Consider the following 13977-nt stretch of genomic DNA (forward strand, 5'->3'; position numbering starts at 1 on the left):
TCTTTATCCAAATCCAAGCTTCTTCAGGACATCGTCCAGGAAGCCTTCCAGGTTCTCAAGCTCACCATGAAACAGGGAGCTCCTGTAGCCGTATATACTTAGAGAAAGACAACCCAGTCATGTTCCTCCCAAGTTGGCAGCAGGGGAGATGGTCACAAGTGAAACCTGAATTGTTATATTGGGCGTGGCCCCAGACCCCAGTGTCAGCCAAAGGTCAAAGGCCTGGTAGTCAAGAGCTCCCTCCACCTCCAACATTGGATATTCAAACTGCAGGGTCTAACCTGCTGTCTGTACAGTGCAGCAAAGTAGCGCTGTGAATGCTGGAATTACTAAACCCCTTAGGTAGTAGAGGGCAGGCACTGTTTGGAATTCAGATCCAAATACTGCCTGGTGTATAGCAATTTCTTAAGTCAGGTCAGAGGCAGCCGAGTCACGGGTCTCCCACTAGCCCTGCACCCTGGACATCAGTGAGGGCCCAATGGGATGGCTTTAGTAACAGTGCCCTAAGCACCAGCACCCTTACACTGGGCAGCCAGAATTGCTGAGCCATTATCCACCTTTCAACCCCACGTCCCACTGAAACGCTCCAGGCAGCCCAGGATCCCACTCTAAGATTTTTAAACACAAGTCCAGAGACCAAGAGCTTTTTAGCATCTTTATTTAAGAAGTCAAAACTGTGGACAAGTAACAATTCCAACTGTTGATATTTTCTGTTATAACAAATATAACTCAACCAGCCAGTTCTCCCCACAGATTCTTTCTTCCAACCACATCCAGAGTGTCCATCAGTCAGTCACTCCTTTAGTCACTTTCAAACCAGAAAGCTCAATTTTCTACAATTAGCACACCAGTTTCCTCAAGGATCACTCCCCGCTCCCCAGCCCCAAGTTTTCTTCAGTTCTTTTTTCCAGGACAGGATTATGGCCCCAGTTGGAGACGAGGTGGGTAAGACAGGTGCCACCTAAGGCCTGGCTTAGAATTAGAAGCTGTTATCAGTTCACAGTCAAAGTCCATCAAACAGTTATCAGCACCAAAGAGCAAGATCTTCACCACGTCTTTTATAGCCCCTGTCCAGGGAGAGCACCATTCAAACTTCGCAAGACAGCTGGGTTCAGAGAATTTATGATGGAAAAAATATAGCACCATTGGAAGGTAAGGGCCTACAGCCACACTTGATTTCATCACCTCCACATTAGACAGACAGGAATCTGGTTTAGAACTTCCAACACAGAGATCGGTACAGAGGAGGAAACAAAAACCCACAAAAACCTTTGGCCACCATATAAAACCCGGAGTGCTCCAAGGCACACATTTAGCCAATATTTAAGGAAAAAAAAAAAAATCATCAAAGCCTCAACCTTTGCTTACAATCTTTATTGAAGTTATACAAAAAGAATCCCCCAAAAGTGAAAAAATACATTATATACAAAAACACTTTCCATTGGGAGGAAGGCTCTGCTCCCTCTCTTAACATGCAGTGCTTTCAACTGTAGCTCCAGCCTCCACTGTCCCCTCCACTGCTGCCTGGCTTTCAGCCTGATTCTCAGCCTGGAAGATAAACAGGGAGCCTGGGCATAAGTGACCCTACTTTAAGCCATTCTTTCTTACACAACTGAGCAGGCCTCAGTCAGAGGAAATAAACACAGGTCCCTTAAATTTTGCTTCGCTCTCTACACTAAAAGGGCAATGACCACAAGGTATAAGGCCATTTCCTAAATTCTCTGTAATAGGGCTGACAGAGCCAGTGTTCATATGTTAGAAAGAGGAGCAAAAAAAGACTGAATGGTCTTGCCAATTAAGTGTCTTCTCATACATTCATTAGAGTGGGACCGGTGGTATGTATATAGGTTCCATTTGTCAATGAGACGCCCTATATTTTGTAACCAAACTGTTTCCTGTATGACCTCACTGTTTTTATGAGGGTTGCACTCAAGTAATCCAAACAGGCTCAAGTTGGGGAACATGCACTTAGCAGGACTGGCTTCCCCACGCCCTGACAACAAGGGGAAATGAGGCAAGTGTCCAAACCCTGCTTAACTGCCCACCTCCTCCTCCATGTTTTCCGAAACTTCAGTTCCACTGGAGACAGCATCCCCACTGCCTCCATTCACCTCCGGCTCTTGTTTGGCTTTCTTTGCATCATCTTTCCGGGGGCTCTCTTCCTCTGGTTTTCTCTAAAGATATAATTAATTGTGAAGGCTTCACAAGTGTGCTTAATGTTTTCAAAAGGACAACTGTAAAACAATTCCTTAACGCCCCCCTCTTCCCTATGGTGCAAAGATCCCAACACCAGGATTCATGGCTCTAAGGGTCTCCCTAGCCACAACCTGTCCTCTGCAGAAATAGATTGGTCTGCCCAAACATACCAAGTCAGCCTCTCTAATGGAAGAGTGGGGTGGGGATGAGGAATAGATCTGAACAGTAACCAACCCACAAATTTGAATTCCTACATTTGAGTCAGGAAACAAAGCAAGAGTTCAGGCTCTTCCACAAGAGAAAAAAATTACTGCAACAGGCAGAAGGCAGACTCACACAAGTTTAAGTATCAAGAGATCTGCTGCTGAATGACTACTGTAAACCTGCCAGCTTCCCAAGATGGGCTGATCTGACCAGTCCTCCTCATCACCTTTCCTGATAGCCCTTGCGTTAAAAACCAGGAAAGTTTTGCTAGAAGACTCAAGACCGATCTTCATTCAAATCCTCACCCGTTTTTGCAAAACGAATGTCTTATTGCACCTAGTATGAGGGGTGTTTATAGAAAAGGTAGTCCTCATGTGTCATTGGAGGGAAAAAAAAATGCAGAGTGAGAAGAAGACAGAAAAGAAATGACCACATATAGATTTACCTTCTTTCTGACAAGGTGAGAAATATCAGTCACACAATTTGATGAGGAAGCACCATCTGCTGGCTTTCTACAGGCGATCTGGCAATAAGAAACCTTTGTTAGCAATGTACTCCTAGACAAACACTGAGGTCTAATATTAAGTGACAAAAACCACCTGAATACCCACCATGGAGACTGAAGAGCCTCCTCCACTAGGAGTGAAACCTGAAGTAGAGCTCTCCACCTGTGTGAGAGATGACAAACCCAAGTGGGTCCCAGGATAGAGCCCACCAGGTCACCCACCTACAAGCAACTGTTTAAGACCTCAAATACTAGTGGCCACCATATAGTAGCAACATCACTCACCTCCTCTACTCATACCCGTGGTCACACATAGTAAGTAGGTGAGACAGAATTCAAACCCACACAGTCTGGCTCCAGAGCATATTGTCTTAAGCATTAATATTTACTATTTGAGAGGAACAGTATATGAGTTCTCACATTCCCTCTGACCTCCAACTCCCTGGAAACCAAGTCGTAAGTAAGATTCCTAAGCAAATGGCACGCTAATACCATGATAAAGGACCTTCAACAATATCGAATATACTATTATCAAAACTTTAAAAGGAAACCAAACGAACCAGAGTTGCTTTCAGAGCCAATTCAGCTACATTCCCACTATGCTGGGACTCCTTTGCATCTTCTATCTTCTCTCTAATTTCAGGTAGCAGCTCCTTCAGCTCCTCAATTTCTTTCTCATATTCAGTAGGTGATCCTTCGGCCTCCTTCATATGCTCATTAAGTACAGCTAGGAAGAACAGGCTGAAGTGATCAGTAATAGATAACACTAAAGAAGCCTTTTTTTTTTTTTAAACTGTCAATACTGGATCCATCAAAATCACTGTGGAAACAGCTGATGCTTACTCACCCATTCTCTTCTCAATGACTTCAATAGATTTGCTGAACTGTGCCACTGCTTCATCATACTGAGAGTTGTACCCATAGGCCAAGCCCAGCTGGTAGTGGGTCTCTGCAAGGAGCCGATCATGGGCTTCCAGGTACTGCTCCTGCAGGTTTAGGCAAGCCTGGAACTCCTCCACAGCTTGGATGTAATTCTCTAACGAAGAGAAAAACAGCAAGCAAATGGACATTTAATATATAGTACTTCTAAAATTTCAGACCATGCTGCAGGAATGTGCTCCCATCTTATATTTCATTTTTCTTTGTAGCATCTCCAGGACCCTTGACTAAAAACCATCAAAATGACTTTTAAAAACCTACTGAGGTGCTTCCCTGGTGGCGCAGTGGTTAAGAATCTGCCTGCCAATGCAGGGGACACAGGTTTGAGCCCTGGTCCGGGAAGATCCCACATGCCATGGAGCAACTAAGCCCGTGCGCCACAACTACTAAGCCCACGCTCTAGAGCTTGTGAGCCACAACTACTGAAGCCCGCGCGCCTAGAGCCCTTCTCCGCAACAAGAGAAGCCACCACAATGAGAAGCCCGCGCACCGCAGCGAAGGGTGGCCCCTGCTCACCCCAACTAGAAAAAGCCGCGCACAGCAAGGAAGACCCAACACAGCCATAAATTAAAAAAAAAAAAAACGAAAACCCCTACTGAGAAGGACTTCCCTGGCGGTCCAGTGGTTAGAACTCTGCACTCCCAATGCAGGGGGCACGGGTTCAATCCCTGGCTGGGGAACTAAGATCCCACATGCTGCACGATACGGCCAAAAAGAAAAAAAGAACCAACCCTATTGAGAGACTTTCAGTTAGAGTACCATTTAAAAGACTGTTCGTTGTTCTAGGACCCATAGAGAACCCAAAAACCTACTGTCCTTTTAAAGCTAATTGCCCACAATTTATGATCAATTGAGCTGGATTTTAAGGAATTAGAGGAAGATTAAGGCAGGGGCAAGGGATGTGTTAGAGAAGAGAGTAAAATGGAAAATGTATTACCAGATTCAACACTAACTTCTCCAAGTTTAAGATGTGCCTGTGCAGCATAAAGCTGAGCTTCTTTCGTGTCTTGCCTAAAAGAAGGAAAGATGGTCAGAAACCTTAATAGCATCTGTCGAACCCTAACTGCTTTCTGTTTTCAACCACCAAGCTCCCAACCTAAGCCTAGAAGCACCAAGAGTTTTACCTTTTAAAAATGATCTTTGCTAAATCCAGCATATCCCAGGCAAGCTCTAGGTTCCCAATCTCCTCTTCTTCATTTTCTTGAAGAGACTGAAGTATATCCAAATCATTAGTATTAGGCAGAAGTACAAGACAGGCAACATTTGATTACAAATCTAAATGTATAATTTAGTATAGCTTGGGGGCGTGGGATGGGGAGAGACTGATATAGGATTCAAAGTTCATATTTTTCTCCCTAAACCTACAGAATGGACCCCTACAAAGTCTACCCCATATCACCTTATGTCAGTGATAGTTAGCAGTGATATCTTGGGTCATGTCCTAACTGACAGGACCCCCTGGGTTCAAATGGATCTGTCTATTCCCAGCATGAATAAAGGGTCCCCAATCCCTAACCAAGAAACAGCTACCTATAATAATCATGCCTACACTAGTAAACCAAAGTACCACAATAAGAAAGTAGACAATGATACTGAACAAATAATTCACCTTGTTTTCAAGAATTGAATCATTTGGTGTTTCTTCAGCCTTGTCATTTTCTTTATCCTCCTCTTCTGAGCCCTCGGTTTCTGCAATTAAAAATTCTTCAGTATTGAGAATACTAAGGATCTGACAAGTCAAAAATTCCAATAAACATTTGTCAAATAACCTATATTCTGAGGTAGGACAGGCCAGATACCAAGCCAAATCAGTTAACATCTGAACTGGATGTAAATAATAAAGCCAGTGGTTAACAGTCTAATTCAAGTCTAATCCAGACTTAGATTGTATAATCTTATAGTGTCTATGGTTCAGAGCTTCAGTGATCAACAGGCTGTGTTTCTCTTCTATAAGTCAACCTGGACCGTTCAGATCAAAACAGATTAGCTGACTTTTATTCATGGGCTTAGAAGCTCCCATCTACTCAACCAGAATCAGTTGGAGGCCTCAGCCAGTATTCCTGGGGTCTTTAAGCCAATTGTCAGTTAATACTAATAAGGCCAAGAAAATACCAAAAGTTAAATTACTCCAGTCCATTCAAAGCAAGAATACTCAAGAGACTAGCTTTCCCACAACAGAACTGTGGAGGGAAAAGCATAGCCCTTACCAACTCTCACCAATGAGCATGCCACACACTCCAGCCAGCTCTAGCACGTACAGAATTTGAGTGAGCAGTACCATGTTAAAATTTCCAGCCATATCAACACCATATTTCACCATATTAACAAACACTCACAAGTTAACTGCCTGTTAAGGACAGGCTGCTGATAAATAGCTCTACACATCACTTAAGGTTCAAAATGTCAAGTGATTAACAAGTGAACCTTTGGGGGGTTCACAATTCACGAAATGAATATAATGTGCCTATCTCTGCCATCTTTCATTAAGCATTTAACACCAGCAGAAAAACTCAAATATTGTCTCCTAACTAAAAACTAGGCCTTAGAGCCATGAAGTCAGGTTAAAGGACTTTTATCTAACAATACTGCTTCAGGATGGGAATAGGCACAGAAAAGTCCTATAAAGTAGGACAAACTAAAGCCCTCTAAGAACCAGTTAAAGTTACAAGCTAATTATAGTTAACCTCTACAGCAAACAAACCCCGTTTTATCAAGTGCCTCCCTTTTCTCCTGTTGACTATGTAATTTGGTGCTTCTGAAATATAAATAAGTACCCACACCACCATACACCATTATCTTTCCATGCCCAAATTTCGAAGTGGTGTACTTATTAGTTCCCTGATGTTAGACTAGATGGGTGGTTTTATTGATTCTGACAATGAAGCCCATCCTCCACCAGAATATATGACAGGTGAAGCAGATCTTTGTATTTCTCACAATACTAAAAAAACCAAACGCCTTACCTTCCCAATTTGTAGGAAAATTTGACAAAATGTTGTTATTCTATATTCTTATTTATCTGGTATCTGTTCCACTCATACCAAAATGCTAAAAGTTGACATCTAATTTGGCATAAAATATCTAGTTATTTGGAGTTTTACATCAAATTTTTAAATTAAAATTCTTATAATGGTCTGAGAAAAATATTGGTTTCTCTTGAGGAATCTGCACTACCTTCATGGAATGGTGGAGAGGGAGCTAGGTTAATGAGAAAGCCATTACTTTAAAATAACACTTTCCAACCTGGTAACCTGTACCCACATATTACTAGGAATGCAATGAAGGCCTCAGTAAAGAGATCTGTTAAAATATTTTCTAAGCTTCTTTGAAAATGGAGTCTTTTTTGTGGTATGCCATCCTTCAGAGAAAGGGAAACAATGTTTTATAACATACCATTTCTCTGATCTTGTAGCATCTTCAAAACAGTATGGGCAGAGAGTTGTGCAAACCAGAAGAATGACTCTCAAAGGCCAAGTAAAGGCAATCTGCTGATTCTCTGGTTATTCTAGCATTCCCAAAGGATAGTCAGGAAACACTACAAATTGACCGGTACAGTCTATCTGAGCATGGCCAAGCTTTATGCCTACAACATTAAAATTTTGTTCACTTACCAATCATATCTAGTGTGACAATTAGAAAAGAATAGGCTTATTATCTCTTTTTTTTTTTTTTTAGGGATATAGAGAGCCCAAGAGATGGCAGGAAATGGAGGTTTTAAGAGAAAACCTCTTTTAAGATTTCTGCAGGCTAGTGTTACCACGTAAATTTCTGACAAGAGGTGGGTTAAGGGAAGGGATGAAAGTTGCCTTCCTCAGTGTGAGGTATCTTGGGAAGAACAATACATTCAAATCAGATCTAGGGTCAGATTCCAGTACTATGATGTACTGTTTGACCCTAAACAAGTCACGTAACCCCTAAGCCTCAGCCTCCTCATCACTATAACTGGAGTAATTACTACACAGTACTGTATTTTGGAATCAAAAGTAATGTATGTGAGAGAGCTCTAACAATGTTACTTGTGAGACTCAACTGAATAGTTTTTGAACTGTGGAGAAATATGACATCTCTACTGTAGCTTATTATTCAAAGTCCAACTTCAGAGAGCCAGCAGAGCTTTTTACTACTCTAGCTAATTATCATTAAAGATTAAGACATGGGAGGTTTTTTTAAATTGAGGAATTCAGTTCTGTGCTTTTTCCATAGATATCTCCTAAAGCCCAATAAGCAGCCCAATGGTTCTACCATTTACCAATTCACTTCTGGTTACCATGCCTGTGCTGGCTGGAGTACGGGGACCTGCACATAGGTAGAAGGAAGTTTACCAGAATTAGCTACACATATTGACAATGGGTCTTTGAACATCTAAAACTTAAGAGAACTCGAAGTAGTCTGTCAATTATATAAGTAATATATATGTGTAATAATGATTAATTGGAATATACCTATGGTTATTAATAACGTTAGATAAATCTTATGGACAGTAGAATCCTCAAATGATAGTATAACTCAAGTCAGACGTGCCAGTTATGGAGTTGCTAGTTAGAGGCTTATACATCTTGATGAAACTGAATCACAATTAGACCAATAATACTATATAAGATAAAGCATCCACACTTTATAATGTTCTAAGTAACAAAAAATTCAGTTTAGCAGCCAAAGCAAGCATGAAATGAGGGAGAAAGCAGCAAGAGGGCTTAACTGTTAGGTTTTCTGTTATCTTTGGAGGGGGCTAATTTAACTAATGTGAATAAGCCTCTAAACACTTACTGAAGACTAAAAGTAAAGATTACCAGAGTTCTTCCACTCTGGCGATAGACCATTCAAGGGTTAACTGCCTTCATTTAAATGGCATGCCTGCTTAAGTGTATCAATTCAGTGGATTCTACTGCTCTAATTCTGATTCCTAAAGCAGAGAAAAAGGAACCAAGTGAATAGTAAATTTAAAAATCAAGAGGCATGCAAGTGAACATCCATTCAGCATTCTCTGCCAGCCTAGCCCACTATTTCCCTATCTACCCCACTTCCCACCCACCTTTATTGGCTAGTATGGTACAAGTTACTGATAGCTAGCCAAGTCTCAGATATCACAGAAAGGCCTATTTTGCAGTTAGTAAAGCGTTAGTTTATAAGCCAGCTAAAGAAGACTTGCTTTAACTTGCTCAACTTATCACCACCTTCTTAAACTATCCCCATTTTCACTTAGCCCTTTCCTAATCCAAAGGCAGACGGAAAATCCTGAATGGAAGGCTGACTTTTACCCATGATTAGTGAGTCAAATCCAGAATGTACTCCACCCACTGCAGCTCTTGCATGTCCCGGTTACCTTCACCCTCTTTCATCTGTTCTTCTTTGTCTTGTGTTTCTTCATTAGCAGCTATCTTAACTTTGTCTTCAGGGGATTTCTCAGTAGCCCCCTGGGCTACCTTAGTCTCAACCCCATCTCCAGCTGCCTCAGACTCTTCTATAGACAGCTTAGTCTCCTCCTGGCTAGGAACCAACTCTGCCCTGACCTTCTCCTCTAGTCCTGAGCCATCTTTTGTTTCTGTCCGCCCTTCTGCATCAGTCTTCGGTTCACTGGGAGTGTGATCCCCTGCAGCTGATAGTCCGTTGACTGCACCATCCTTAGGGAGAACTGGGTCCTCCTGCCCAGGCTTCTCAGAGACTTCTGATCCAGCTTCTGCAGCTGAGGCCTCTGCAGCCTGTGCTGTCACCTCTGGTGACTCTTCAGCAGCAGGCAATTCTTGCCCTACCAACTGCTCAAGAACAGCCTTTCCTGGCTCACTTGCAGAGACAGCTACCTGCTCCTTTGGCTCATCCCCACCCACATCCACTGGCTTGACTGCTTCTATCTCCACTGCAGTGCCCTGCTTTTCTAGAGTCACAACAGGTTGCTCTTCTGAAGCTTCTTTTGGTTTCTCCTCTATGCTCGCAATTACTTCTCCCTGACCTCCTTTTTCTCTGCACTCTTCTTGGACGTCAGTTCCAGAAACTGATTTTCCTTCCTCAGCATCTGGTGTTTCCTGTTCTGGCTTCTTAGAAGTGACTTCAGCTTCATTCAGTCCTTCTGGTGCTGCTGTTCCTTTTCCCTCTTTAGTGGTTTCAGTTAACTGATCTGGAGTTGATTCAATTTTTTCCTGTAGTTCCCCTGCAGGCTCACTTATATCCATATCTTCTCTTCCACCCTTCTCCATATCAGTTTCCTGTTCTTTATCCGTTTCAGGCTTTACCAGAGACTTGTCTTCTGTTTTTTTGGCTTCTTTTTCTCCCATGGCGTCATAAACCTGTTCTCTCAACTCTTCCCTTGCTTCCTCTACATGGTTAAAGAACATGAAGCATAAACATGTCTTCGAGTTTAATGATAAAGGCATAAATGGAAATTAAAAATACATTCCCTTTAAACCCTCAAACAGCCTGGCTTATGTTTTAGCAGATGGCCTGCAAATTATCTGCCCCCTTGAGAAAAGCAAAGGGAAACTCCCAGCTAGCAGAGCAACTTACTGCAAAAGAAACCCAAGCTCCTTAAATTAGATATTATTTTACTTGAGCATTCTGATATCAGTTAGGTAAGAGATGCCAAGCTTTACATTCTCTTCTAAACACTATATAGACCTCCATCTGATATGTAAAATTCTAGCAGCCAAACTCAAATTAGAAATTAACATTTAATTTTCTTAGACACAAAAAAATGTAAAAGGGCTCCAAAAGCACAGCCATTAAAATAACTGAGCTGCAAAGCTTTTTAAAATTCACATCAGAAAAATATTTAAGGTTGTTTTAATACTTAAAACATCAATTTAAATAACCAGATTTATTTGGGAAATTAAGTTATCCCCTTACAAAAGCCTGCTATCAGTTTCACTAATCAGCCACCTCCCCTGCAGTCTCTACCAGATGCAGGTGTCACCCCAGGAGAGACTATTTCCATCACTTGTACACAAGAAATAAACGTCGCATCTCTTGAATGTCACATGCAACTCCACATACCATCTATGTTATCATTATTTTCTACCAGAGTTTCTTCTTCTGTTTTTTCTCCTTCCTCCTCTTCCACATGCACACCTTCCAGGGCATTTCCCAACACACCATTCTCCATTCTAGCAGAACAAAAGGAGAAAGCACTAAAGGTATGATGGCTAGAACCTAACAGTCTTTGTAAGACAGAAACTGTAGTCCTGTATTATAAAAGCAACAGAAGAGTAAGCAAGTACAGAGAATATAAACTATGAGCACTCATGAAAGAAATGCAATGATCAAAACTTCTAATATAAATTAAGGCTGTAAGAGCACTGAAAGAAATAAACATACCCTTTTTATCCAGCCACCTGAAAAAGCACTGATGACTCTTATCAAAAGGGCCATATTTCCCAAACTTCTCATCCACCTACATTTCTCTAGATGGCCAAAAACATTCTGGCAAGGTTTTCATGACAAATCCTTAGAATGCTCTACAAAATTAGAAAACTTAGCAGAACTAAGATTAAATAGATTACAGAATATTTGCTACTCTGTGTACCCTCAATATATTTTATTCTGATTAATAAATTCTGGTGGAAAATACACAACAACTTTCCAACAGTTAAGACTACTTGTGAGTCTTAAGACATTTTCACATGCCAGTGTTTTCAAATTGTCCTTCATTCAGTCCTTCTTATGGATGACCGTTTTGGGCTAGCTGAGAGTGCTTTCAAAGGTTCTCTCTCTAAATTGGACTTTGATAAATTACTGACTATTCACTAATGGAAAGACCTCTGCTTCTAATTACTGCAAAAGTCAAAACCTAAGTATAACTTTACTCTTTGTATCAAGTGCCTTTCAAAACTCCCATCAAGTGAATTCTCTGGCGGTCCAGTGATTAGGACTCCGCGCTTTCACTGCTGGGGGCACGAGTTCAATCCCTGGTCGGGGAACTAATATCCCACAAGCCCACGGCACGCCCCCCCCCCAAAAAAAAACTTCCATCAATCTTTCATGCTCCTTCTAAACCCCCCCAGTAAAACCAGTCTCACTTAGCTCATGTGAATCTCAAAGCTAGTAAACAATCTTAGCAAACAAAGAAACAAGTTTTTAAATAGACTATGATACAAAACATATTACTTAAAAACTTGGCTTGAAAGACCTACCTTGCCAACTCCAGAAGCGATTTCCCATAGAAAAAGAAGGCTTCTCCACATTCATTAGCTGTCTCTCCATACTTCTTACCTCTACAAAGAGAATAAACAGCTAATTAACATCTAGTCTAAAAATTTTTTCCCCTAGTTCTTTAGCTATAAAATGACATTTCTTCTGTAACACATTCTTCTAGGAAACCAATGCTCCACTCCTCTTGCTTTGAAGTCAAGGTCCAAGGGACTTTAAGAATGAATGAATTAATGTTGCCTGTTCTTCATCTATATAGTATATAATTACAAATTTAGATATATAATATACATTATATAATTAGAATATAATATATACTCTAAAAGACCTCCATTTGCTACAGTTATACTATATAATCTAAGAGCCAAATTACATTAATAGGCATTTCTCCTGGTATAAGATAGGGGTCAATATGGGCCAGAATATTGTTAGAGGGCCTTTGGCTGGGACCTAAAGCATGAATAAGGTCCATGGAAAGGCATGATGATAAAGAGTTAAGAGCATGTTCTCTGGAGCCTGACTGCCTAGGTTCAAATCCTGCCTCTAACTTTTAACCTTAGTCAAGTTACTTAATCTCACAGTACCTCAGCTTTCTCATCTGTAAAATGGAAATGTTAAGAACCGGTCAGAGCTATTGCAAGAACTAATTAAGTTAATGTATATAAAATCATTTAAAATAATGCTTAGAAATACAGATAGCACTATATATACAAATTAAAGCTATTAATATCTAGACAGGGAAGAAGAAGAGGAAAAAAATCACAAGTGTGATAAATGGTAAGGAGGAGGTACTTTATGTGGAGTAAGGAGACCAGCTTTCGTGGGGTAAAGGATTGGCAGAAATCATGCTAAGTCAGGCCAACTAATAGCCTAAGAGATTAGTGAGAGTAAACAGAGCAACTAAACAAAGAAACTATTGTGATGAAGGTCATGCTTAAGGGTAGTCTACTAGATTAGAATAATGTATCTCAAATTTTCCTCCTAAATACCCTTAATGGCAGGACAGTGAGAAAACTGAACTTTCCAGGAATAAGGAATAAACTAAGAAGCGTGTTTCTACGTGCTTAATCTTAAAAACTTAGATTTTAACATTTTCATTGTAAGATAACCACACATTTTTATATAAAAATACCTAAATACTCAGCATCAGATGAAATCTGGGCCCTACCCTTAGCACACCACTGAATACCAGAACCTCAGCTCTTCAGACTCAGGTGATGATGAAGAGGCCAGAGGCCAGAGGCCAATAATCTGACGAGATTATTGCAGACATCCAGGAATAAGATTCTGTTCTAGAGGGAGTAAGGGTTGTGGAAAAAAATGGACAAATATGACCCTGAACCAAAACCAGGACAAGTTAGTTAGTTAGTGATGAACAGAAAACAAATTACCTTAACTCAGGAAAATCAAAGGCTGAAATTGGTCAGTGATACGTAAGTTTTATAGTTTACAGGAATAAATTTACACATGAAAAATAATCAAATCTTCTTAAACTCTTGCTCTTCATTCTTTTTATCCCGTTAATAAACAACTTTTTATGATTCAAGTTTATTAGGAACACAATATCCCATCATAGCAAAACACAGTACTTACAAAAGACTAGCTGCTTCCTGGAAGGCATTGACAGCTGCTGGAATATCCCCCATCACCAGATGTTTCTGCCCTAAACCCAATAGTTTCTTAGCTTCACTATCCACATCCAGACTGCAAGAGAAAGATTTTTTTCAAACGTCAAATACTTTTGGAACCAACATTTTTGGAATACCTGCTACATTTAAACCATGATACTTTCTTTAATTTCTTTAAACCTCTGAACTACTCTGGAAAGGTTTAGCTAACCCACACTTACCTATCACTAAAAAAGCTCACTACTAAGATATATGAATGGTAAATAAGCACATGAAAACTCTCAACAACATCAGTCATTTGAGAAATGCAAATTAAACTCATAATGAGATACTATTATACTCCCACTAGAATGGCAAAAATGTAAAGAC

General features: G+C 40.6%; 1 protein-coding gene across 4 annotated transcripts in view; it reads right to left on the reverse strand.

Annotated features, from left to right (window-relative positions):
- Positions 1 to 641: 641 nt before the first annotated feature.
- Positions 642 to 13977, reverse strand: part of NASP (nuclear autoantigenic sperm protein) — a 35119-nt gene continuing 21783 nt past the window's right edge. For 2 of the 4 annotated variants that reach the window (XM_061184291.1, XM_061184289.1), the window contains 13 exons: positions 13574 to 13684; positions 11965 to 12045; positions 10829 to 10938; positions 9168 to 10154; positions 5454 to 5533; positions 4969 to 5054; positions 4782 to 4855; positions 3753 to 3941; positions 3466 to 3632; positions 3012 to 3068; positions 2846 to 2923; positions 2046 to 2174; positions 642 to 1548 (listed from right to left, as the gene is read on the reverse strand). In XM_061184291.1, the coding sequence (XP_061040274.1) occupies positions 1468 to 1548; positions 2046 to 2174; positions 2846 to 2923; positions 3012 to 3068; positions 3466 to 3632; positions 3753 to 3941; positions 4782 to 4855; positions 4969 to 5054; positions 5454 to 5533; positions 9168 to 10154; positions 10829 to 10938; positions 11965 to 12045; positions 13574 to 13684 (2230 nt within the window). In that variant the 3' untranslated portion in view covers positions 642 to 1467. The remainder of the gene's footprint in view (positions 1549 to 2045; positions 2175 to 2845; positions 2924 to 3011; positions 3069 to 3465; positions 3633 to 3752; positions 3942 to 4781; positions 4856 to 4968; positions 5055 to 5453; positions 5534 to 9167; positions 10155 to 10828; positions 10939 to 11964; positions 12046 to 13573; positions 13685 to 13977) is intronic. The other 2 variants (XM_061184292.1, XM_061184290.1) reach the window with 2 other exon arrangements.

Source organism: Eubalaena glacialis, chromosome 3 (assembly GCF_028564815.1).
Source record: "Eubalaena glacialis isolate mEubGla1 chromosome 3, mEubGla1.1.hap2.+ XY, whole genome shotgun sequence".
In the NCBI taxonomy this organism is placed as follows: Eukaryota; Metazoa; Chordata; class Mammalia; order Artiodactyla; family Balaenidae; genus Eubalaena; species Eubalaena glacialis.